This window comes from Balaenoptera acutorostrata, chromosome 9, assembly GCF_949987535.1.
Source record: "Balaenoptera acutorostrata chromosome 9, mBalAcu1.1, whole genome shotgun sequence".
In the NCBI taxonomy this organism is placed as follows: Eukaryota; Metazoa; Chordata; class Mammalia; order Artiodactyla; family Balaenopteridae; genus Balaenoptera; species Balaenoptera acutorostrata.
In genome coordinates, this window is record NC_080072.1 from 62970364 (window position 1) to 62996804 (window position 26441).

At 40.0% G+C, this 26441-nt stretch overlaps 1 protein-coding gene across 10 annotated transcripts in view; it reads right to left on the reverse strand.

Moving 5' to 3' along the window:
• The window catches only part of DLG2 (discs large MAGUK scaffold protein 2), a 1232045-nt gene that overhangs the window by 147877 nt on the left and 1057727 nt on the right, over positions 1-26441 (reverse strand). For 9 of the 10 annotated variants that reach the window (XM_057552562.1, XM_057552552.1, XM_057552555.1 and 6 more), the window contains one exon: positions 12070-12184. In XM_057552562.1, the coding sequence (XP_057408545.1) occupies positions 12070-12184 (115 nt within the window). Of the gene's footprint in view, positions 1-8128; positions 10447-12069; positions 12185-26441 lie in introns of those variants that run through there. The other variant, XM_057552556.1, reaches the window with a different exon arrangement.

The window sequence follows — 26441 nt, forward strand, 5'->3', positions numbered from 1 at the left end:
ATACATGAAAGTACAATTTAAAAAATAATAAAAATACAATTTTGATAATGGAAATTCCTTCTTACCTCTTAACAATCATCACCAAAAAGCATCAGTTTACCATAGAGGATGTTCACCAGCAATAGTCTGGGCTTCCTACTTATTGAGAAAATGGTATAAAAAAATGAAGAAAATACATGAGGAAAAAGAAAATCTAAAAGATGACTTTCTTCATCAAGGAAGGACAAAGGTAAAAAGCCATCTCAGGCATTTTATAATCACTTAGAACCAAAAAATTCAGGGTTAAGAATTTAAACAAGTTAGCTATCACAATGTTTGCCTTAATTTTTTTAGCTACAAGATAGGATTATGTGGATAGTAGAAAGATGGAGATGCATCTAGTGAGGTTTATAAAATTATAAATTTTAAAATTTGGAGTACTTTTCCTGATGCTTATATTTTGTTCCCATTTTTCTGACATTAAAGTGGCCTTTCTTATATAAAATGATGGCAATAATAAAGAGCGATCAATTTAAAATATAATTTGTATGTGGGTTTATTATTTTTAGACTTCTTACTTGGTGAAATTAAGTTGTCAACCCCATGTCAGGCCCCTGATTTTTTAAATTCTAATGTTGGTCAGGGAAATCTACAAGTCTTGCAGCCTCTGCATGTAGGAAATCACACATGGAAAGGACACCAACACCCAACAGGTTCCAGTGATTTCCAAAGTCCTTTGAGGCACTTTTATATATTTTCTGAAAAATTTAGACCTGAGGAGCAAGGAGAAGGGGTAGTAACTTTTGCAGAACAGGAAGATTGTTTTGCAGAACAGTGTACTGCAGGTGCTAACTAAATGTGAAAAAATGACACCACTTAACTTTTGAAAGATTTCCTACAGTGGAGAGTGATGACTGAGAGTAGGCCGTTGAAAGCTCAGAGCAAGTGGAATTTCAAGGTCCTCAAGCACTAAGAGGGCTGAAAGGTAGTGTTTCCACAGATCCCAAAAGCAGACATATGGATACTTTATACAAAGTACTCTTTTAGGTAAAAGACAAAGCTTGGCTCCTTGAAAATGTTCCCAATGCTGATATGGTGTTTCTTACACTTGCTGCACTATTTACTAAGGGAAACACACATGCCTTCAGCTTTGAGCAAACTGTCCTAAGCCAGGTGTTAGCAGGACTGGCATCACGGGTGTGGGCCTGCGTGACTGCAGAGTCCCGCACTTAGTATTATGCTCTGCTCTCACTGTCTTTACATTCTAATTTTTGAATGTGGAGCCCCATTTTCACTTTGCACTGGGCCCCACAAATTGTGTAGCTGACTGTGGGTCTCAGGCTGCATGTTCCCCCACGTTCGGGGCACAACGTATGACAGGCACTTCAATTGTGTTCTTTGATGTGGGGCTTTACCTGGCTAGGGCTACGCAGGCTGCAGAATCTGCTGGCAGAAGAGGGGCAGAGAATTTGTTCACACTGTTGTCATGGCCGCAGCTCAGGGGGTCTCGCTCAGTTTAACCACAAATCCGCATGCTCTGGGCATCTTCAAACTAGAGTACAGGATCTAAGGTGACTATGATATTCATTCAGCTGCCCATTCGACATTTAACAATGCATAAGTAGTTTTATAGAAATCATGCGGTGTGTAACGTGGCAGTAAATGAAACAGGAGGCAAACATTAGACAAAGATACATGTGAGTTGTGGGTTCACACACCTTTAAAGAGAGTGGACTGACGCAAGGGCTTGGTACTACTCTATGCTTGGAGAAAAGAGTAGATAGTTCAATACTTTGAGCCACAGATTTCTTATCTGAAAACTGTGGGAAAACAATACCTAGTTAACAGACATTTTAAACCAAATCAGATCAAATTTATGAAAGCCTTTCAATAAAGCCACAGGGCACCATAGGTAGGGGCAGAGGACAGCTGGCTTAGGTTCTAGGCCCAGCTCAGCCTCTTATGGGTAAACTTCAAACCTGGTCTCCATTTTCTCTTCTTTACAGTGGGGCTAAAGCTAGCACCTATCTCTTGGGGGGGCGGGGGCTGTGAGAATTATATAAGATAATCCATATAAGGTGCTTAGCAAACTGCCTGGCATAGAATAGGATGCAATTATAATTAGCTGTTTATTATTAGGAAGTATTTTAGAAGAACTTGTGGATGTTTATTATTGTTTCTGTTCTTATTGATTTCCAATAAAAAGGAAAATGGATTTGAAGTCTTAACCTATATTAAATATGGCATTTGTCTGGCTAAATGAGTTTTTAAAAAAACATAGTTTGAGACAATTATCACTACTGAACAGGACGGTTTATTCATCCGATCAAGAAGAGACAAGGACCTCTGTTAGGCAGGGAACCATTTGCAGGCCATGAGGTAATTAGGTAAAATTTTAATTAAAAGTTAAATGCTCTCCAATCTAGCAACATCCATAATTCATTCACTTGATGGATTCAGCAGTTACCGTATGCCAGACCATGCAGATACAGACTGTAACTGGGCAAATCTCCACTTGAGAGGTGCTCACCATCCGGTGCAGGGGACAGGTGAGTCAAGAGGCGGGCAGTGGAGAGGGTGTGAGGGTTAGAAGAGAGTTTACATGGGGCAGAGGAACACAGAGGAGCACGTGCTTAACTCAACCAGCATCTATGAGTCACTGGTGATTCTCCCAGTACCATCATGTTTAACCTTCATGTTCAATTGATATCAATTCAAATATCAATTTGAATTGATATTCAAGAAGTTCGTTCAATAAGTACTTAAAGATTTCCTATAATGTGTCTGGCTCTGTTTCAAATGCTGAGATGAAAGGACCAATGTCCTAAGTTTATTCCCTTGTTCCTAACCTAATCTCATGATTTAGGGTGGAGATTACCTCAATTTTTCCATGCCCTCATCTCTCACCTGTTCTCTCCTGTGAACATTCTGTGTTGTGCCTTTTATTGTTCTGCCCTCTTTTGTAGCTAGAGCTGTTCAGATTGTTCTTGGAAGTAGTAATTTTGGGCTAACAAGCTAAAGTACCTCCTCTGGAGATGTGAAATTTCTGGAAATATGATTACCATGGGGTGGGGGTGAGGATCAGAACCCAGGTTGGTAGAGTGATTCTTGAGTGCCTTCAGGGCAGAAAAGATGCCCTACTAATCTTTTTATTTCCCAAGGCATAGTATAGCATAAGGTGGATGGTTGTGGCTCTGAAACAGTTTTCTGGATGAATGAGTGAGTGACCAAGTGAATGAATGAGGGTCTGCCATTAATAAAAATGATATCTGATTCTAGATCTTGGGATAGAGGGATAGATAAAAAAATGTGATGGTCAATGGTAGGGTCGTCCATGGTACTATTGTCCCTCTTCCTATAGAAATCTAAAATTTAAAAACCTTTTAAAATCGGGGCCAGCCTATGACTTTAGGTGAAGGAGAAACCTCCACCAGATCCCCAATGACTCCTCCTCCTTTCTATTTCTGGCACAAAATTAGCTGCCTGAAGACAAAGCCTTTTGTTCCACAATTAAGGATGCAATTAAAAATGCAAATGCCTGAAAGAGTGCACATAATGCTAATGAGTCTCAAAGTATAAATGAAGAATCAAAATCTATTCCGCTTTAAAGGAGGCAGGCTTAGGAGGCAGGCTCTGAGCAATGGAAGGGGTAAAGGTCCTCCCCTTTACCTAATGGGCCCATCTGGCAGGCTCTTTCATAGACTTAGTTTAACTTAATCCTAACAACAAGCCTGTGAACCAGGTATTATGTCCATTTTATAAATGAGAAACTCAAGTTTCAGCAATTGAGCAACTGTGAAGTCTGGACCAGATGCCAGGTCTACCTTGAGGAAGTCAGTATAAAGCATAAACCAAACAGAAGGTCTATCAATATGAATGTAACCTCTGCCCCTTCAGGATTAACTTCCTCCTCACTGTACTGTAGTACCGTGGGCATGGGCTCCAGTGAGAGACACCCCTGGGTAGAGAATATGGCTTGGCCACGTAGCACCATGTATAGGTTATTTTTCCTTCTACAAGGTTCCTCCTCTGTAGAATGGGGATAATAATCATAATTATGTCATAGCACTGTTATAAGGTTTAAGGTTTAAATGAAGTCGGGAGTAAAGCACTGGTACACAAGCTCTGGCCTCTCAGTGTGTTTCCAGCTGCCTATCCTGACTTTGCAATGCCCTCTCCTGATCTCTCTGGCTTCCCAAGTCTAGACTATCTCCAGACTTTCTGCCTCATTTTGTTAAACTGTTTCAGGTACCTGGTCATGTCTCCCCCAATAAAATTTTAAGAGAGATAAGAAACTCTGAATCCAAGGAGCTACAATACATTGTATTTCTTAAAGAATAAATGATAATTTTGCCAAATAAGAATATATGAGTGAGTGAATGAATGGCAGGCAGTAAAAATGCCATTGTAGGCCAGCCCTGTGCCAAGCACTGGGCAGGGAATGCACACAGGATTGAGACATGTCCTCTGGGGACGGCTGCTGAGAGCATGTTGGTCCAAGGTTGGAAGAGAAGAAGGTTAAAAACCTGACTTATAATAAAGTTCACAGATTTCATGGCTTTGCCTTAAATGACCTGGAGAAATCCATAGCCAAGTGAAGTTGGAAGCAGCTTTGCACTGGAGCAAAGTTCCCTGACTGGCTTTATTCCACATTCTTCCTTTGCATCCCCAGGTTACTGACCAGCAGTACAGTGGGAGAAGGAAGTAGAGCGGAAGGATATGTTACTGTTTAAAGAAGAAGAAGAAAAAAGACCAGGGTCTCTTACTTATATGATGATGTTGCTTTCCCCTCCCACCAAAATCAATCAGGTAAGAACATCCTTCCTCTAGAATGAAAACCCATCAGGATAAAGAATCCTGGGTGAGATCTGTTTGCTCAAGACTTGCTTCAATGTAACTCCCAGTCCTATGTCCCTAGAACAGGAAGATTAAGGGTGCTGAGAACGAGAAAATGGATGAAGTTCACCCTGAACCCAGCCCCTACCCCAAGTCCTCTTGCTAAGAGGGTACAGGCTGTGTGTCATGGTCTAAATGTATTATTGAATTAGGCCTCAGTTGAAAAAGGGTCACAGAGTTCAGCAGGCAAATGAAGCAGCCTGAAAGGCCCTGCAGAGCCCGATGTGTCCTGGAAATCCCAGTACCAGTAGGTAGTTCCTGCGTCCTCAGGACACAGCCAGACTCCACATGCTTGGTATTGGGTTTCCGTAGGACTGACTGCTCAAAGGTCTTGGCTTATCTTCTAATTTTTTTCTTTCACATCTGTATAGGAAAGAGAGTCTAGGAATTAATTCATCCAACAAACATTTACTAAGGAGACTTCCTTATGCCAAGCACTGTGGCATAAGGCACTAAGGATATAATAAAAGTAAGACATTAACTGGGATTTGCAGGTCTAGTATTGATGGTATTGCCATTTCAAGGAGCTTTCCCATGAAGCTTTAATAAAGACCAGAGTGATCACTATTTTAATAGCTGAGTTTTAAATACCAGTGGTCTTCTGGGTAGGTTTCATTGTAGGAAGCCTTATAGGCATAATGTAAAGATTAAAATAGGTTAATAAGTGCAAGGCATATAACACATGAGGTATCATAAAAGGACAGCTACAATAATGATCTGCATACTACTTGAATTGCCTGCAGATATGGACAATGAGAATCCTGAGGGAAGGAGGTCTGTGCTCTTACTCATCTCTGTATCCTTAGCATCTACGGCAGACTGGTATATTGTAGGTAAGTACGTGAAACCATGTTTGTTGTATGAAAGAATCAATGCCCTGATGAATCTATGTGTAAAAACATTATGTTAAACAATGGGGCAGGAGGCAGACCTCAGCATTTGTTATATTATATAGCCTTTGAAGCAAAAACTGTCAAGGAAAGTAGAAAGTTTGAGTTACCAGTTTAAAATGTGGACTTAGAGCCACTGTAAAAAGAGGTAAATCCTTCAAATTCAGAACAGAAAACCATGAGCAGGGGGCTTAGAGCAGCTGAAGAATGCAGAGGAAAAATGCAAGAAATTGCGAGGATAGGGACGCTGATAACACCCATGAGGAAGTGGAAGGGCCACGTGTAAGCAAAGCAACCCTTTCTTCTTAGCTGTGTCTCCAACTGAATTCTTTTTAGATTCTGCCTCTGGACAGACCCTTGTGGGGGATGAGAAATGCCTGATGAGTTGACAGAGCTGGGCACTCTGGAGCCATAGAATCCTGGCCTTTCCCTTTGGCTTTCATGGGGTCCAGAGGACTGAAAACATAAAAGGTCTCCTGGAAGTCTATCCTCCTTCCCTTGATGAAGGAAAGCCAAGGCACAGGGAGACTCACCCACTGCTGAGAAAAGTGTCTCGTTCACGAACAATTCTACAGTCTCTCTGTCCTGCAGGGGACAGGTTGCCTTTCTAATAAATGATAAATACCACTGACATTAATCAATTGCTTCGCATGCGCCAGGTATTTAAATTCACCATTTTACTTAATCCTCACGACCACTTTGTGGTATCTTATTACTAATTTCACAGATAAAGACGCTAAGGCCAGAGAGACTGACTTGTCCAAGATCACTGAGCTAGTAAGCGGCAGAAGCAAGATTCAAATGTTTGTCTGTCCAGCACAATCCAGCAACCGTGCTCTTAAATAAGCACTGTTCTCTACTGCCTCACACACAGGACCTGAATGTCTAGCTCACGTCCAGTCCCGTTCTGCGAGCTTGGGGGCAAATATTTAACTTCTCTGAGTCTCACTTTCTTCACCTGTAAAATAGAGGAAATATCCCCTGATTCTTTGAGGTGTTGCGAGAATCATACGGGGAAATATACGCCAAACACTAACATAATGGGTGACCCACAGAAGATGCCTGACAAACATTTCCCTCCACTTCTACTTCCTCATCTATGCCAGGGAGAACCGCCTTCCAAGTTGGCTAGAACACCAAGGGTCTGGGGATCCCAGAGATGCTAACTATAACGCAGTGAAGATGAGTTCTCCTGCCTGTGTACTGTGTCATCTGCCTGGACTGCTCCTCCTTGTTTACTCCATCTGCAAGCTGTAGATCACAACCCGTTAGTGAGTTATTAAATCAAGTTAATGAATTGTGACCTCCACTTTTTAAAAAAAGAGGAAGACAGAATGGAAAATAGCAAAGTTTACTGTACATAAAACGTATACTTTAATGAAATTTTTCTTTCAGCTTTATGTGCATATGTATTTACTGGGTCATGATGAATAATGTATTTCTTACTTTGAGTAAAAAGGTTTGAAGGCCTCTGGATTAACTCATATAAAATCTTCAAGAATCAATTCAGATATCCTTATATAAGGCAGCAGTAAAGGTTCTCGGCCTTTCTAGAGCTAACTTTTCACACTACACTGCACTGTGATTGTCTTCCCCTCATCTGTCGCCCCCACTAGATGTGAGTTCCTTGGGGACACGAAACATGACTTCTACTGCTGGGTCCTCAATGTCCATTATAGGTCCTGGCACAGAATACACACTCAAAAAATGCTTGACGAATGTATAAATAGATTATAGTAACTGACTAAACATAAATTCACAAAATGCTCCAAATATGAAGCAAACAAACAAACAAAACCCAAATTCACAACAGAAAGCTTATTCACTTAACTCTCAAAATCGATACCTTTTATTAACAAATGAACATGGGCCAAGTTTCTCTTTTGTATTCTTTCCTGGGACCTTTTACTCCCCATTGGTGGACTTACCTGCTTTTCTTTCTTCCCCTCTCCATTCTCCCAGTGTCCTGGGTGCTCTTGCTCTCTTTTATCAGAAGAAAGGATCTCTCTTTAGCCATTTGCACTTCTGTGTGAATTTAATCCCCTGTATCTCTGACCTTTCTTCATAGCTTTTAGATATAAAGGTGCATTCCTATTAGTAGCAGGAAAAGCCTTGTTCTGCTATAGGGATGCATTTAACAACCGATGAGAAGAAGGGGAGTGCATATTTTAGAGGTAGGGAGACCTCAACCTGCCCATATGGGGAGCCCCAAAGTACATGCAACAAAACCCGAAACCCGTATTCCAGTGGTTCAGGAGCCCAAGTGAATCTATGGCTGAAGAACTGATAATGTACTTGTGGAGCATTTTGAAAAATATTTTATTCAAATTTTTAATATTTTATTTACTTTTAAGGTTCTACAACTACATATGTTTCACAATGCAGGAAATACACAATACGCATAGATCATTAAATCAAATAGATGCAAATCACTAGCATACAACATGTACAGTATTATCATTAGCGACAATCAACTCCATTTGCATGGCACTACCAAAGCACTTCAAGCACCTTACAAAAAAGATTAAAAGAAGGAAAATGATTACAACTAGATTGGTAAATAGAGAGGGTTGGCTCAAGTTTACAACACCGCCTGGCTCAGATGTGCTAGTTCCCTCCCTCTCTCTTCCACACTGTCAGGCAAATAAATCGCCATCACCAGGGAGGACCACTTCTAGTAGGGGAATGAGGCCAACTTCTGCGCGATCCTGAGAAGACGCACTCACTGTCTTGGACGCGGTCAACACAGGGCTAATGTTGGGAGTGTGAGGTGTGAGAGAGAGAGAGTGTGTGCGTGTGCATGTGTTGTGTACATAGGGAAGAGGAGGTAACTCCAAGGGAAAGGGTGGTTTTGTGGTGCAAACAAATGTTCTACTAAGTCAGCTAAATTGTTTACTACAGAACAAAGAAGCTGCTTGCTTTCTGGTTTAGGTTTCGGCTTCATGGAAGAATATGAATAGTACTAAAGAAATCCCCTATGAAATCCCTATAGTACAGTTTATCCTGCGTAAAAACCCCAAAGAGGTTTCTGTTTGAATTTCTCCTCTCAGCTAATCCACTCCTTAATCCAAGAGTCAGCCACTGTGCTGACGGAAGCACACTGGGATTCATAGCCAAAGTGCATTCAACAGCTGATACGCATAAGCTGAGCCCTGGGCAGGGGAGTGATGTGGCACTGGGAGGCAGGACATCTAACTCTGCCACCAAATGGCTGTGGGGTCCCGGGCAAATCCCTTCCCCCCCGGGGCCTCAGTTTCCCCTTCTGCAAATTCAACAGTGGGCCTGGTGATAGCTAAGGTTCCAGCCCTAGAATTACATAAAGCTGAGCAGAATAAAGAGAATAATACTCCAGGGTGTCATTCTCAGATTAAAGAGACATGCTCACCATCTGATGTTTATATAATCAGAGAAATTCTGCTACTGATTTATTCTGAGACAGCAACTAGTTGACTTTCTAAAATAAGCACAATCAACTGGCACTAGTTCTAGTCAAGCGATCTGGATGAAACAAGCATATCTATGAAAATCCTATAGCTAAAACTGGTGTAAAACAAACAAACAAACAAACATACTGAATCATTTTTAGTAAGAATCCCCTTTAGGCCTTGCCATTTCATTTCATTTTATTAATTAATGAAATTAATTAATTAATTTAAATTAATTTATCACATTGCATGAGAACAAGGCCAGGGAATCTTGTAAGTTCTTTCCCTCTGATTTTACTCTATTCATGGTCCATATCTTTTTCAATTCTATGCCTCTAAAAGTCATTTAGATACTGAGGTCGGCCCTCTACAAGACACTTTTGGTATCTTGTGAAGAAATAATTTGGGAAATTTCCCATGAAGTGTCAGCTATTTTTGAGCCTCATTTAAAAGTAGTTCCTCCTTTCAATATGACCTCCAACTATTAGAATGTTAACAAGGTAACATTCTTTATTACCTTAAGTCTTCATCTCTTTTGTATGTTATAGTTTTATTTACCATTTTAGAGAATAAAGGTCTGATTCTGAGTAACACTACTATTTCAAATAAGTCTATTAATCTTATATAATAGCATCATAGCACTTCATTTAATTTTCCTAATCCTCCACAACTTAATTAAAAGGACTAAGCTATTACCAGTATATTTTTGGCAAACTCCTTCCAGTACATTGACATTTTTATGCATTCTATTTTTTAACAAGATACCAACAATATGGTAATGTTTCCTTCCAGTTTTATTCTATATAACCATTCCATTTTTATTAGCTGATTTATCTCTAACCTACTAACCTAATTGGCTTTTCCTAATTTGCTACCCAAGACTAAAACATTTCAAGATTAGAAAATATTTTATATCACAAAGAATAGCAATACAACACAAGTAAGGAGAACAGAAACAGCTACTTTCCATCATATTTGTGACGTCACTACAAGACATGTTCTAGGGTGGTCCTCAATAGTTCCTTTCACAGATTACACAGAAATGTATCAAAATAATCTTCCAAAATGCAGTTGAACAAATTTGGGACATTGATATTCTGGGTTTTTTTTATTTTAAATCTCAGGACTTCTGAGGTACTGGAACTCCCTGGAATAAGAAGGGACTCTATGCTTGTCAGAGAGGCCAGCAAATCAAGGCCTTCGAGAACCTGCCGCCTTCTGGAATCCTGCTCCCTTCTTGGCCCTGCTGTGCCTACCTAATACACACAAAAGATAACTTTATAGCCAAAGTGGAACCAACAGGACAAGTCAATCCAAGTACATAAATTAATGTCTATAACATGCACCTCATGTCAAGAAAAGACAGTGAAATTTCAGAGCAGGAGGATATGACCCTAGGTGGGAGTCAGACCAGATCCTGAGGGAGAGAGAATACAGTAAGGATGGGCATGGTTCCTCCACTGATACCTGGATTCATCTGCACCATTAACTGGACATCACTCTCCCCCTTTGGCTGTTAATACTTACATTATTATTATTGTAAGTCATCATTCTTCTTAGTTGAATGATAGTGGAATGAGGAATAGTTTCCAAGTGGAATTAGGAAGATTTTCCTAGATTTTATGAAAAACTAGGAATTAATCCTTTAATATGACATAAAATCCTCAAAGAAATATGGTGAATTATTATTATTATTATTTTTTTTTTTAAAGAATCAATTTTATTTATTTTTGGTTGTGTTGGGTCTTCATTGCTGCGCACGGGCTTTCTCTAGTTGTGGCGAGCAGGAGCTACTCTTCGTTGCAATGCGCGGGCTTCTCATTGCGGTGGCTTCTCTTGTTATGGAGCACTGGCTCTAGGCGTGCGGGCTTCAGTAGTTGTGGCACGTGGGCTCAGTAGTTGTGGCTCGCGGGCTCTAGAGCGCAGGCTCAGTACTTGTGGCGCACAGGCTTAGTTGCTCCGCAGCATGTGGGATCTTCCCGGACCAGGGCTCGAACCCGTGTCCCCTGCATTGGCAGGTGGATTCTTAACCACTGCGTCACCAGGGAAGTCCGTGGTGAATTATTTTTAAGAAAGAACTGGATACTTCAAATTCACTGAGTTTTTACAGTTTGCAAGTGTACAGTTTTCTGGGGTTTTTTTTCAAGTGTAATCAGCACTGATGAAGTATATTTGGGGAGGAATATAGAAGGCTTATGCTAAGAGGTGCATGTTATAGTTGAGTGATGATGGATCTTACTCAAGAGTTAACTATAGGGATGAAAGACCACAAGGCATTTCAAGTTCAATCAATCATCTTTTTTCTGGTAAATTAATGAGTTTTGTCAGGCAAGGAACAAGTAACTTTTGTGGTTTGAGAATCAACTGGTAATGAGATGCCACAGAAGAAAGTCATTCTACCAAAACTTTAAGAAAAAAACCACATAGCTCTTTGAGAGAGTACTTCTGATTTCCAATCAATACACCAAAGTTAATGCATAGATGTCAAACAGCCCAGGAAGCAATATGAGAATATTTTCTTCCCATATTGATGGCAAGCAAATGTCCAGGGCTTTGGCCCACATATTCAATTTAAGATGTATCAGAACTGAAAATATTTCTTCTCATTATTTTTACTACAACCTATGCTAAGAACTTTACCCTGGATCACAACATGGTCAAAGAACTTGTTAAAAGCAGGGGCCTTTAACTAATTTAACATAATTAATGACATTTCAAAAATTTCTTCAGAATGGTTAAACTTAAGGTCTTACAGTGGTGTATTGACGAGCGTAGGTTAGTCAAGAACACGTGTCCCGTTGCTATAAGGCGTCACCTTTGTCTCCCCAAGCTGATGGCTCACAAGTACAGATCACAGTAAGAAATACACCGTTGCCTACCTGACATAGAGAGAGCGTTTCTGATTGGTTCGCAGGGACCCGGACCCGGAGCTCATGCTGTGGTTCATCATCTGCTCTCGTAGGTCATGGATTTTGGCCTCAAATCGAGCGTAATCTGGGAATGGAAACGGAGGTGGCAAATTTGGTTCTGTGCCTTCAGCAAGTTAGAAATACTGCACACTCAAGGCAACCCTTCGTCCCTGCTGTTGGTCCCTTTGCCAAGCCATGGGGAGATGCACAATGCAAGAATGGAGGAACACAGAAGGTTCACTTTCATATTATTTATTTGGAGACATTCACAAGAGGGAAAGAACAAACCAGTTACTTCCCAAAAGGTAACTCAAAAACACCACCACCAAATCCCAATATATGAAAAGTCCATGGGGGAGGAGGTGGGTGTTTTTATAAATGGGCTACACAAGGTATCCTTGTTGGTGACAGAAATGCTTCCTGTCTTGACTGTGGTCATGGATAGAGGTACTTGCACGTGTGATAAAATGGCACAGAACTCACTACACACACACACACACACACACATACATACAAATGATTACAAGTAAAGCTGGGAAAACTGGAATAAATTTGATGGATTATGTCTATGTCAACATCCTGCTTGTGATAGCATGCTACAGATTTCTAAAATGTTACCACTGGGGAAAACTGAGTAAAAGGTACATAGGATTTCCCTGTATTGTTTCTTACAACTGCATGTGAATCTATAATTATCTCTAAATAATAGGCTTAATTTAGAAATGAGAGGGTAAAAAACCCCAAAAGTTCATGGGATTACCAATAGTATAGGGGCTGAGGTGAGTCTCTAGTTACCCTCAGCCAGACAGACCAGAGTATCAAGTGTTTGGTGATGAACTGTGTAAAAAACGCCATTTAATTTTGCTAAGTTTTTTTCCCCCTGGGGGGCTCTTAGAAGCTGATTACTTGGGATCATACCTCAACTTTGCCTTATAGCTTTAATATAAAACATCACATGCCAAACTTCATCAATTCTAACACACACAATATATTTAAATCAGCTTCTCAGGAGATCAGGGTTAGAAAATAGTAAATCTATTTTAGAAACATTCAAAGAAAAAAATATATGGGTCTAAAAAAATCAAGGAAATATAATTATTAAAATACGCTATATCATCACAGGAAAAAATTTTTCACCATATCAATCCAATAAAAATAAAGAAAGAAAAATAGGTTTTAAGACACTTAGTAAGACAATGAGCATAGAAAAAGAAATGGCTTTTGAAGTTTCCGTGTTCTTGATCCCAACTTGGTCTGTCACCTCCCTGGCACAACTGTGTCTTGCTTTCGGAGAATTTAAAGTATGAAGAATTTTCACAGAGGTCCTCAATACATTTCAGAAAACAATGTGATTTTCAATTCAATTTATTCTTAACTTTTCACAAAAACAAGAATGACTAAATGAATATAATACAAGATGATCTACTTACAGTGTACTTCAAATTTTTTATAATAAAAAGTTCCAAAAAATTAAATTTAAATTCAATTTACTGAATATCTGTTGGCTGTTGTGGCATGGAATTTCATAAAGAAAATGATTTGACCTTGGTTTTCAACGATAGACAACAATAAATTCTGAATGTTAAATGTTTTTAAAGTTTAGTGCTCTACAGACAACACTAACTGACGGGAAATTTCTGGTGCTTAGGCGAAGTCTGATATTACCTAGATTTGGAAGACTTCCTGTTCAAAACTTCTCTTTGAATAATTAAATCCTAAATGTTTAAATAAGCAGAATACCTATTTAACCTAAAATCTATTAACCATAATTTAAGATATTTATTTCATTTCATTCTAGCAGAGAGAGAAAACATTTACAACCATAAATATGATGCTATATGCAGATTTAAATCATTCTGAGCAAGTCATATTTTCTTGCCATCCTATTAATATCCAATTAATATTTATTGCCAGCCACATGGCAGATGCCACGTTCAGGGCTTCATAGGCATTATTTCATTTCTTATTTACATTATAAAACGAAGTCCATGGATGTTGTAAAAATGTGAACCGTATAGAAAAACACAGAATAAAAAATGAGAGGTCCCCACCCCCCCTTCTTCTCTCTCACTGCTGTCCTTCCCTGTAGCATAGCCTATAGGTACATAGCTGGAGGGTGCTGGACTTCCGCAGACATTTCTCAATTCATTTGAATATATACATACTCCCCCACACATATAAGATCTTAATTATATATTATGCTAATGTTTTTTCCTCCCTTTTTAACAGTGTAACTTGGATCTTTTCCTACCCTCTCTCAAATAATAAGTATCATGTTTCTTAATACCCTTAATTACATTCCACAGTTTAGACTATAATTTATTTAACAATTCCCATATGACAGCCTTTGGTGTCAGACAGGGATCTTGGTGTACGTGAGCACATTCATGGCAGGTCTGTACAGCACTACAGCATGAGTACCAGCCAAAGCTTTGCACAGAGTCACACAGCCCCCATTAGCATTTTTTGGAGAAAATAATCTAGCCTGGAACACAGAGCTGGAACTCTCTGTTCCTTCTGAGCCACGCTCCACACTGTCACCAGCTAAACACCACGCATCGCCCCTAAGAATCACTGAATCTGCCGTCTGTTCCCAGGACAACCCCTTTACCATTCGATGACTTTATTATCATGACAAAAACCTGAAATCCCACCTCCAACCATCCCCCCACCCCACCGAAACACCTAATTCAGTGCCAGTCCTCGACTACATACAGCCACTTGGCTACTTTACTGTACTTATCACACCAAACTGCAGTCATTTGCATCATTGCTCACCTTCCCCATTAGACTGAGCTCACCAAGGCTTTCCCTGTTCCTAACCTAGTGTCTGGTATGCAGGAGGCATTTAATAATAGGTGCTCAATAAACATTTTCTGAATGAATGAATTAATAAATAATGAATGAGGAAGTGAGCAGAACTGAAATGAATTCAGTTCTAAAATGCCTGTAGGACTGAAATTGCCTGTTTTCAATATTAAGGTTTTTTTTTTAAATGAAGAAAGACAAGATGCTTCTCCTCTAGGACTTTTTTTTTCAAGGCTAATTATTCTGCCTAATTTCAAGGCTTTACTTCTGTCTAATTACGGCCACTCCCAAATCCCACTGTTATTTTTACTATTCTCTTGGCAGTCTCTACGCTCTCCCCATCTCAGCCATGTCATACATTTTGGAAACAGTTCTCTGATACTTAACTTGTATGCGATCAGCACTTTATTCAGCTCTTCCTGTGTTCTCCTTACTGTATGGCTCATTAGATCCCCAAAATGTTTTCTACCATCCTTTTGAAATGTTTATTCTACATCGTATTCTATGGTGTTTACATTCCCCACTATGGATGGGGAGGTATTATATTGTGTGTTGTATTGTATTGTATTGTATTGTATTTGTCTTCATTGGAATCCATCTTGTTCTCAACTTCTCCACTTTGACAATCATGTTAAACACAAATCCTGTACTCAGAAGTGTTTATCCCTCTTTGCTCCTTTTTGAAAAATAAAGCTTTACAAGTAATTTCATCAAAGCAAAAACAGTAAGATCTGAGTTTACAAATATAAATGGTGTGTGTGTATGCATGTGTGAGAGAGAGACAGAGACAGAGAGGAGAGGGGCTATGTCTCCAGCCTCTCATAGATAAACAAGTTTAAAGTTAGAAATGCTCTAGAAATAAACAAGAAAGTAGATACATAAATTGTGAAGTATGCCTTCTTTATGTTTTACAATAGTATTAAAAACTACATTTTCAACAAGTTAAAAATCTAACACTACCACGTCCATTTAATCTTAATTCCCTCTTCTTTCCCCAAATGTTTCATTCACATCCATGCCCTCCCCTTTGGGATATTTTCCAATAAATTCCTAACACTCAGGAGAACATTCTAATGAGATTTTAAAGTGCTCAATCTTTATATATTCTAAAGGAAAATTCATGTTTACTGAGCACCTGCAATAGACTAGTTTCTGTGCTACATACTTAAAAATTATGTTATTTCTCCTAACAAAGCTCTGAGGTAAGCATATTATTTTAGAGGTGAGGAAACAGGTTCAGAGAGGTTAACTAACTTCACCAAAGTCACAAAGCTTCTAGGTAACAGAGCTCATTGGACATGGAGCTAGAATTCAACCCTGGATCTCTGTGAGGTCAGTCTGCCTCCATCACATCTTAGTACCTATTAAAACACCACAATTCTCCCTTAGAGCCTAAGGCCTCCTCAATTCTCTACCCCTCTCTCCTAAAATCTCACTCTCCTTCCTTTCACCTACTGTATTATGTGCATGCTGGTCCTCTCCTTTATTGTCCCATAAACACCTTAGAGAGTGGGTATGCCTCACTCATCTCTGTTTCTCCAGCCTCAAGGTCAATCATTCCTCCTTCCCTACACATGGGATTGTACTAGGTGCATAGCATATACTTTTGAAAAAGAACCTAAAGGAGTTTACTTCTTGAATGGGACACTGACAAGGAAATTAAGCAGGATAATGCTGAGGTGGGAAACTGTATTAAAGAAGCAGGACCTTAAGCCACTATGGAAAACAGTATGGAGGTTCCTCAAAAAAATTAAAAATAGAATTGCCAGGACTTCCATGGTGGTGCAGTGCTTAAGAATCCGCCTGCCAATGCGGGGGACAAGGGTTCGAGCTCTGGTCCGGGAAGATCCCACATGCTGTGGAGCAACTAAGCCCGTGCGCCACAACTACTGAGCCTGCACTCTAGCCCGTGTGCCTAGAGCCTGTGCTCCGCAACAAGGCAAGCCACCGCAGTGAGAAGCCCACACACCACAACAAAGAGTAGCCCCCGCTCGCCGCAACTAGAGAAAGCCCATGCACAGCAACGAAGACCCAGCACAGCCAAAAATAACTAAATAAATAAGTTAATTAATTAATTAATTTAAGAAAAAAGAATTGCCATATGATCCAGCAATCCCACTCCTGGACATATATCTGAACAAAACTCTAATTCAAAAAGATACATGCACCTGTATGTTCATAGCAGCACTATCCACAATAGCCAAGACATGGAAACAACCTAAATGTCCATCAACAGATGAATGGATAAAGAAGATGTGGTACATATATACAATGGAATACTACTCAGCCATAAAAAGAATGAAATAATGTCGTTTGCAGCAACATGGATGCAACTAGAGATTATCATACTAAGTAAGTCAGAAAGAGAAAGACAAATACCATATATCACTTATATGTGGAATCTAAAATATAACACAAATGAAACAGAAACTGACTCACAGACACAGAGAACAGACTTGTGGTTGCCATGGGGGAGAAGGTTGGGGGAGGAATGGAGTGGGAGGTTGGGGTTAGCAGACATAAGCTTTTATATGTAGAAGGGATAAACAACAAGGTCCTAACATACAGCACAGGCAACTATATTCAATATCTTGTGCTAAACCATAATGGAAAAGAACATAAAAAAAGAATGTATACATGTATAACTGAATCAGTTTGCTATACAGCAGAAATTAACACAACACTGTAAATCAACTATACTTCAATTTTTAAAAGTACAAATCCACTGGGAAAAAAAAGAAATATTACCTCTGGTTAGTTCTTTTTTCCCCTCTATAAATGATAAGCCATATTTTTTTTTTAAATGCTACATTCCTGGGTATCTAAATCTAGTTGTTCCTGACTAGACATATTCATATTAGAATTACATCATTTGCTTTCACTTAGACATGATGAGTAATGATAGTAGACAGGGTAGAAGATTTGGATTATGTAGATAGGGTCAGAATCCTGGCTCTGCCATTTATTAGCTGTGCATTACTGTGAAAATTGGGCTCAATTTCCTCATAAGTAGAACAGGAATAATAACTGTACCTACTTCAAGACATGCTGGGAAGGTTACAAGAGAGAGCTGATGGACCTAAAGGGTTGGCTCTTGGTAATTACTGACAATTCCTCCTGTTAATTTTCACGTGTAATTCAACACCTATTCTTGTTCACTGCTTGCAGAAGTCATAACCCCTTTCTGTACCAGGTAAAATGGAAAGCTGTGTCTGCTCTCAGTACCCCCTAATACAGCCTTACTCTGCCTGTTATGAACTGATGTCTCTACCAGGCCAAAGAGCAATGATGGCCGTACTTGGGGACGCCTGGCACCAGTATGGAACTACTCACCTACTGGGCAACCACTAAATGGCTCCTCAGGGACCTCTCACAAATCCTCAGTGATCTGGAGGTCAGGAGAATGATGGCTCCACATTACCAAATACCACAGTACCAAAGCTGCTGCCTTTTTCAGGAATATTAGTGACCTCATCCATCGGTATCATCTCAAGGCTTTAGCTACTGATGGACACTTGGATGGAGCAAGGGCAAGGGTGTGAATGCCATGTGCTACACATGAGAGGGGTCCCTGCCATATACCTGCTTCCTATGCAATTTGTCAAGTGTGAACAAGGAGACCCAGAAGCAAATTCACCCCATCATCCACGCAGGAAAGGAGGCACTGCCTCCTGTGAGGAGACTGGGGTCGTTTAACGCAATAGGATTAATCTGCATTGATTAAAGCTGAACAACTGCTCACATCTTCAAGGCTCGGATGGCCAGCCTTGTGCCTGAGAAGAAAATAATAAGCTCACTGGGTTAGACTACAGCATGAAGCCATGGGCCTGTCGTCCTCGAAGTGAGCTGGTGAGTGGCATACCCCTCCACAGCTGTGACCTCATCCAGCTGACTCATGATTGTCAGCTAGCAGAGGAAGCAGTGAGCAGAGTAGGACAGGGAATTTTAGGCTGGGAAGCCAGCTTTAAACCTTAATCCTGTCATTTACTACCAACAGGGCCATGGAAAGTTTCTGGGCTTCAGTTTGCTCATCTGTAAATTGTGAGATTCCTCTCACAAAGTGGTGTGAGAATCAAAATGAGATTTGACATGAAGCATTTTGTAAATGTAAGATAGTTGTTTCTGTTGTTACTGTGGTGGCCCCTCTTAAGACAAATGCATATCCAGTCCTTAGTCACACTAATGGGGACGGTGGCATCCTATTCCTATTTGCTCTTTATGGATATGTGTGCAGCTTTAACAACAACTGGTAAATCACTGGGCTGTAAGCAGGATTCTGTACATCCAAGCAGAACAGGCTGCTTTCCTGCCAGGTTATCCACTTCCACACTCCAGGGGAAGCAGTTTGAAGAGACCACCTGCTGCTCACCCAAGAAGTGATGCTTTTAATAGAAAAACCTGAGCGAGAAGTTCTTGGTGGCTTATAAGCTAAGGAAGCCCGAGCTTTGGGGCACCTTCCAGTAGGGTTGGGGCAAATATCAATGGTGTGCAGTCTACTGGAATCACAATATTGTTTACCTGGACATGACCACTGTTGTCACCAGGGCCAGGCAGAATAGTTTATACCTATTCTTAGCATAGCATCTGATCACTGTTCCAGCAATGAGATACAGGTGAGCAACTGTAAATGTTTCCATTTCTTTGGGGGAAATACCTTCCTTCATTTATTCAGCAAACATTTCTTCAGGGTTTATTACATGCCAGGCACAATGCTACTTGCTAGGGATACTGAATCCACTGGGCGGTTCTTTGCCTTAAGGAGCTCACACACAGGCTCGTACATAGCCTTTAATTTTCCGGTTCCTTGGAGTGAATATAAAAAGAGCATCTGCCACTTAGATTTCTGCTCCTATATGTGTATCAAGCACTTTCTAAATAGTAATGAGATACCTTCGAAGAAGCCAATACAGTTAGATACATGTTACAATGGAGAAACTGAGGCAGGTTAAATCTTTGTGAAAGACTGTATGGTTACTGGTAGAGTGAGAAGAGCAACTAGGGTCTCAAAGCCGTACCCTGGAATCAAAGTTCTGGATTTGAGTCTTGGCTCTGAGTGATGTTGGGAAAATCCCTCAACCTCTCAGAGATGCTGTTTACTCCTTTGTAAAATGGGGAAATCTTCTCTGAACCTATACAAAGTTGTTCTGAATATCTAATACAATGTACTTCATTTTCATCTTTTTAAGCAGTATTGATTTCAAAAAGCAGTGCCAATTAATAATAGTACTGTTTTTGGAGAGGGTGGACTCAAGACTCACTCGGATTTCACAAGCTGACATGTATGGGTGTAAAAGGGGGAAAATGTTAGCCTTATAACCAATGTAATATGATAAAAGTGCTTAAAACTAGAAAATTCCAAACATATATATCACTGCTCTTTCTCCACTAGACTCTTTTCTTTTTTTTGCAAAAGATTATAGACAATTTTACTTTAAAAATTAAAAACTATGAGACCATACTGAAAAGTATGAAAAGTATTTTCTTCAGGAAAATATGAGACATGTTATTCTCCACTAGACTCTTAACCAAATAGGCATGCATGGGAGGATGGCCATAGAATACTGGTTATGTCTCAAGCCCAAGAAGCAATACTTTGTCACAATTCTTTTGTATAAAGAATGATACAAAAATAATTCTATTTACTTGGAGCTCAGAAAAGAATCAAAAGTTCCCATTTCACCACCTCTTCTTTTTTCATTTGCCCCGAAATTTCAGAGCCAGATAGGCACAGAAGAGGTCCCACCATGCGGACTTCCCTGGTGGCGCAGTGGTTAAGAATCCGCCTGCCAATGCAGCGGACACAAGTTCAAGCCCTGGTCTGGGAAGATCCCACATGCCGCAGAGCAACTAAGCCCGTGCGCCACAACTACTGAGCCTGTGCTCTAGAGCCCGCGAGCCACAACTACTGAGCCCACGTGCCACAACTACTGAAGCCTGCATGCCTAGAGCCTGTGCTCTGCAACAAGAGAAGCCACCATTATGAGAAGCCTGTGCACCACAATGAAGAGTAGCCCCCACTTGCCGCAACTAGAGAAAGCCCGTGCGCAGCAACAAAGACCCAACGCAGCCAAAAAAATAAATTAAATAAATAAATAAATAAATAAGAGGCCGCACCATGTTACATCAAACTTTAGAGACAGCTTTAGAGCTTTCAGACTCTGGCTGTTTTTCAGGTAGTCATGCTGGGAAGGCTGCTGTTTTTATAGACTGCTATAGAAGACTAGCTTCCCTCCCATATGTGTACTGGCATGCCCACCTGCCATCAAAAGAGCTAACCTCTGGCCACTGGAAGGATTTTCAGCCTGTGGATCTCCACAATTCTGCCTAAGGATTTAATTAGCCTTTTACCCCAACTCCTGACTTATCTCTCAGGTTGCCATCCTGCTTCTGCGTTAAAGTGGTGACATGGAATTTTCCACTGCCGAAGATTTACAGATGTTGTTTGGCTTACTTCTGATCCAAACTACTGTGTGTGTGTATGTGTGTGTGTGCATGTGTGCGCTGTGTGTGACACAGAGAGAGAGACAGGGAGACAGAGAGAAAGAGATAAACAGATTCAAAACTAAATTCCCTAGAATCCAACTATAACTGGGAAACCTAGACAATAGGGTGAGTCTGTTATCTTTTCTGAACTCCACAAAGGAAGAGATCTCTAGCACTGAGCATTAAGAACTCAGTTATGGACGCCATGAGGGCAAGACATTGTCATGCTTTTTCTGTATCCCCAATATTCGGAACAGAGTGTGACACATAGTTAACAGTTAATATATACTAATATAAATGTTTGCTAAATTGGGCAAGCTAAATAAAGACTTCAGGGGAAAAATATGATCCTTTTGTTTACTAAATCTACTACAATGTAGATCAGACCTTTTGGAATAATTTTTAATAATATACTGAATTAAGATACATTGTTTCTCTCTCTCTTTCTCAGAACAATTGGGATCATTTGTTTTGACTAGAACAATTTTTCGCGCATCCTGGCTGGAGACCCTTTAAAGAGGTTTCAGGAAATGCTCAGGAATTCTTTAATGTGTGAGATGAAGTAAGTTTTGTAGACAAACAACAGTCTGAATCCCCAACCAGCTATTTCGTACTATACACGTATAACTCTGAAAATTAGATACATCAAATTTCAATTTGGCTTCATGCCAGCTTTGTTTTATGGATTCATAAAGGCAGATTTTCTTTGATTATCAGGATTATTGCAAAGTGGAGTCAGCACAGAAGCTTCTTGAATTTGGCAAAGCCTGTGTCTTCAGGCAACTGGGAGTAGCCTGGTGTAATTTTTTTCTTTTTAAAGCTCTGAAATAAACAGGTTTCAACTTTAAATCTTAAGTTCATCACTAATTCACAGGATGGATTTTGTGCAAGTTACTCAACCCAGAGAAGACTTGGTTTTCTCATATGTACAAGAGAAAAACACCACCAGCCTCATCAGATTGCTTGAAAATTAAATGTGATAACATTTGTAAATGGAAAAGAAAAAAGACTAAGGTCTCTTGAAGCTTTATATTCCTCATTTATAAAATGGGGATAATGTTAACACCCTGCTTACATCACAAGGTTGTTGTAGGATCAAATGAAGAAACAGATATAAAAATGTTTGATAAACTGAATACCATATAAAGTGATAACAACAGTTCATATCAATATAGCCTCTTAAAAATTTCCATTCTGCCTAGAATATTTCCTCAGTATCTGAAATTTGTCCCCAAAGCTGTGAAATTTGATTTCTGTCTTGGCTATGGAAATAAAGCCACATAGGGCATCATGCTTAAGAGAGGAGACGTGAAACTCTGAGGGGAAAATGGAAACTTCTGATATCATTAGGGCCTAGCTGACAATGGCAATTCTCTCTGAAGGTTTTGCTGGCAGGTTGGGTGAAAGGCTCAGAGCTGGGATGCACAGGCTGTAGTTAATTGATGTGATTCATAGCTAATGGTACATCAGAAGAAGGATCAAGGAGCTGTGCCTTCTAATTTAAGGCAAAGTGCTTAAGACTATATCCAACCAGATAAGAAATGCTTCCTTGGCAAATACAAATGTTAAATCTTTGCTGGATTTGTCCTGTTCCTTCTTTCGTATTAAAATCATGGAGCTAGAAGCTAAAATAATAATGTTCAAGCTTCCTGTGTTCTTCTGCAGTAATAATCAGTTAGATCTTGCCCAGTGAAAAAGATGATATTCTTGCCTAATTATAGACCAGGGCAGAGAAAGAAGATAAAGCAGTCTGGCTCTAGAGGTAGGCAGGTTGGCAGACCCCCTGGATATGACATAAGGAGTACAAATATCTGTCTTGCTTCCACAACATTCCTATCAGATTTATCCTTTAATAGCATCTTGAGAAATACATATACATATTATCTTGGAGGATAACCCACCATTCCTAGATAAATAGAAGCACAACAGGAAGAACACTAAGAGAAAATGGAGGCTTAGAGAGGCTAGACAATTCACCCAAGGTCACACAGCAGAGCTGGGATTTGAATCCAAGTCTAGTTTCAGCCTCAACCAGCTTTTTTCACTACACTGATACTACACTTTGCTCTACAAGTGACAGTGCTATTCCCTCTTTTGCTCCTGACATGTACAGGTCCGTGGCTATTTGGCTTGGTCATCCTAAGTAACCAGTTAATAACCAATTTCTGATAAAGCTATAGATTCATACCTATAGTGAATTCTATAAGGCAGGCTGGTAAGATCAAAACGAAAAGGCTTTGTTCAGTCTCTCCAATACACTTCCCAAATGAAAGCTTCTCAGTATGTCATTAGTGTGATTCTGGGTTTAAGACGCGAAGTCACCTGGAAACCATGGCTCCTGTTGGTGCAGGTTCACCAGACTTGGGGCTGACTGACAGGTTCACTTGCTGCCCTCTGTCTAATGAGCACGCACTGGGCACTTACAGGGTTGCGGGGAGGCAGGAGATGCTCAGGAGAGACAGCAATCGACCCTGCCTCTGATACTGCAGAATCTGCACCGATTTCGGGCATGGATTCCCAGGAGCGGCTGCACAGAGCAGGGCCATGTCACCGCATGAAAAATAAGGCTGAGGGTAGGAGCACTTCATAAATCTAAACTTACATAATAGACTGTGGGGTTTTTTGTCTTTAAAAGTATTTCTTTCTTACTTTTTTGTTGTTAAAATGTCCTTTTTATACTTAAGAGGCATAACCACCAAATGTAACGTATAGTGCTTGTTTGGATCCTGATTAGGAAAAAGAAAAATTTAAGTCATTATAAACTGCGTATTAGATCATACCAAGAATTATTTTAAATTCTGTTGGGTGTGATAATAGCATTGTGGTAATATAAGAACATGTTCTCTCTTTTTTCTTTATAGTTTCTGAGTACTGTAGAGATGAAAAGGGATAAATGTTGGATTTGTTTTAAAATACATCAGCAAAGAAAATACTTTAGGTGCTGTATGATGCAAACTGGCAAACTTGACCATTATTGAATATGGGTCACAAGTACATGAGCATTCTTTGTAAAATTCTAATCTTGCATATGCTTAAAAATGTTCGTAATAGAAACATTTAAATTGATTATTTAAAAAGATTAAACATCCTAATTTAATAAAGTTAAAAAGCTGGCAACATCAAGTCAGTCCTCCTCACTAGTATAGTGGGCAGGGAATGACAGGACCTGGCTCCTCCGGCTCCTTCCCCTGGGTACCCCTACAAGTGTCGCTCTGAGCCCTGTCTTGCTCATAGTAGAACAGGTATAGTACACCTAGACCTAGCATCGATTTGAGACTTCACTGAGGTAACAGCCATGAAAGTGCTATGCTGCTCAAATGCTTCTGTTCAGTCAGCAAACATTTCCTTAGCATCAACCATGGCGAGGCTCTGTGCTAGACACCAGTGATAAGATGATTAAAATGTGGTCTCTGCACACAAAGACTTTTCATTACTGCTATCTAATGTCTACATTGATTTCCACAGTGATGGCAATTCCACAACTAGCTCTAGCTTCTAGTTTGAATACTGTCTACAATTCTTAATAAAGGCAAGAAGGTCCCTGCTTAACTCCCCAGCTCATCTTTTTCTTAACGTCCCCTCTCTTTTGGTTTCCTCAGATTCTAGCTTTCGAGATTTTCTCAGTTCCATTCTCTTCCATGCTGTTCCTTCTGCCTGGAACACCTTTCCTATCGGTCTCCATCTGGTTTCTTGTCTTTCCCATCTGTCTTCAACATCATGTCCTCAGACAGCTCCCTGACCTATGACAGGTCCTTCACATGCAACTGATATTACTCCTTTGCAGTACTTCACATACATGAAACTAATTATCTGTAAAGACTTGCTTATTATTTGTGAGGCACACGGTAGATGCCTGAGAAATGTTTGATAACTGATGGAGTGCAGCTGCTGGTGTGACTATTCCTCCTTCATCCTGATAAAAAAAGTGATCTAGCCATTTTGAAAATGTTGAAACTTTGATAAATATGTTCTATCCCTCCATGGCTCTCCCACTAAAAGAATTTTCATTTTCCAACTGAGGTAAAAGGAAGAATCGCCAAAGATATGGATTGAGAGAACTATTTATCCTCCACTTCTTTCTCATCGTAATTATCTATTTCTGAATCCTAAAACCACCTAGCGAGATTCGTCTCCAATCCTGATTACCTTTAACTTCTTGAGATGCTATGTGTGTTTCTATTTATTACAAGTATTTTATGGCATGAAACCAGAAAAATCACATAATGGGAAATTACCCACAGCCCCCAAACACACAAACAGGAGCTGAACAGAACTTCAGCACAATTTACGGTAACAATTTCATCCTCAGTTTAGTTATTTTTACAGTGCAGAAAAAAATTATTTTGCTTATTTCACTATCTTTTTCCTATAAAATTGTTCCCTTGATTTTTGGCAAAATATCTATGAGAAAGTGAAGGTCTCCCTGGGTGTATAGGAAATTGAAATTGTCACTTAAGTAAGGACAAAGTGTAACCCTAAACTGTCCTCTGCACAATATTGTTTGCTAAGAAATGGGAACTCTAAAACAAAGATAATATGGAACCAATGGGTGGCTTAAGGGATATATTATATTTGTCACTTAGCCAGCAGCGTTCTGATGAAGAGATGGGACAGTGACAGTAGAGAGATCAGAATCCTGGAGGTCACTTAGGGGTCTCTTTCAATGGTCCAGGTGAGAGATGGTGAGGACAGTGGGAGTGGAGAAGAGGGGACAGACATCTAGGAGGTGTAAAGAAGAGGCTTGGCTGCTTAACTCAATGTGGCATATAAGAAAGAAAGTGGAAGTGTCCAGGGTTTTAGCTTGAGCACCTGACTGAGAACAGAAGAGGAGATGCCCTTGAAATAGGCAAAGAAAACGGCACAGAGTTCATACTGGCACACTAATTTTGAGGGGGCATCATTACAGCCCAGTGTTCTCGTGCCAGACTTTCTTAATGCCACTGACTGGGAGTTTAGGGAGATAACATCTTTAACAAGTGAAGTAATTTTATATAAATTAGATACTTTCCTGGGTCTATGGAACTGTTATAGATGAAGATTGTGCTGCAGCT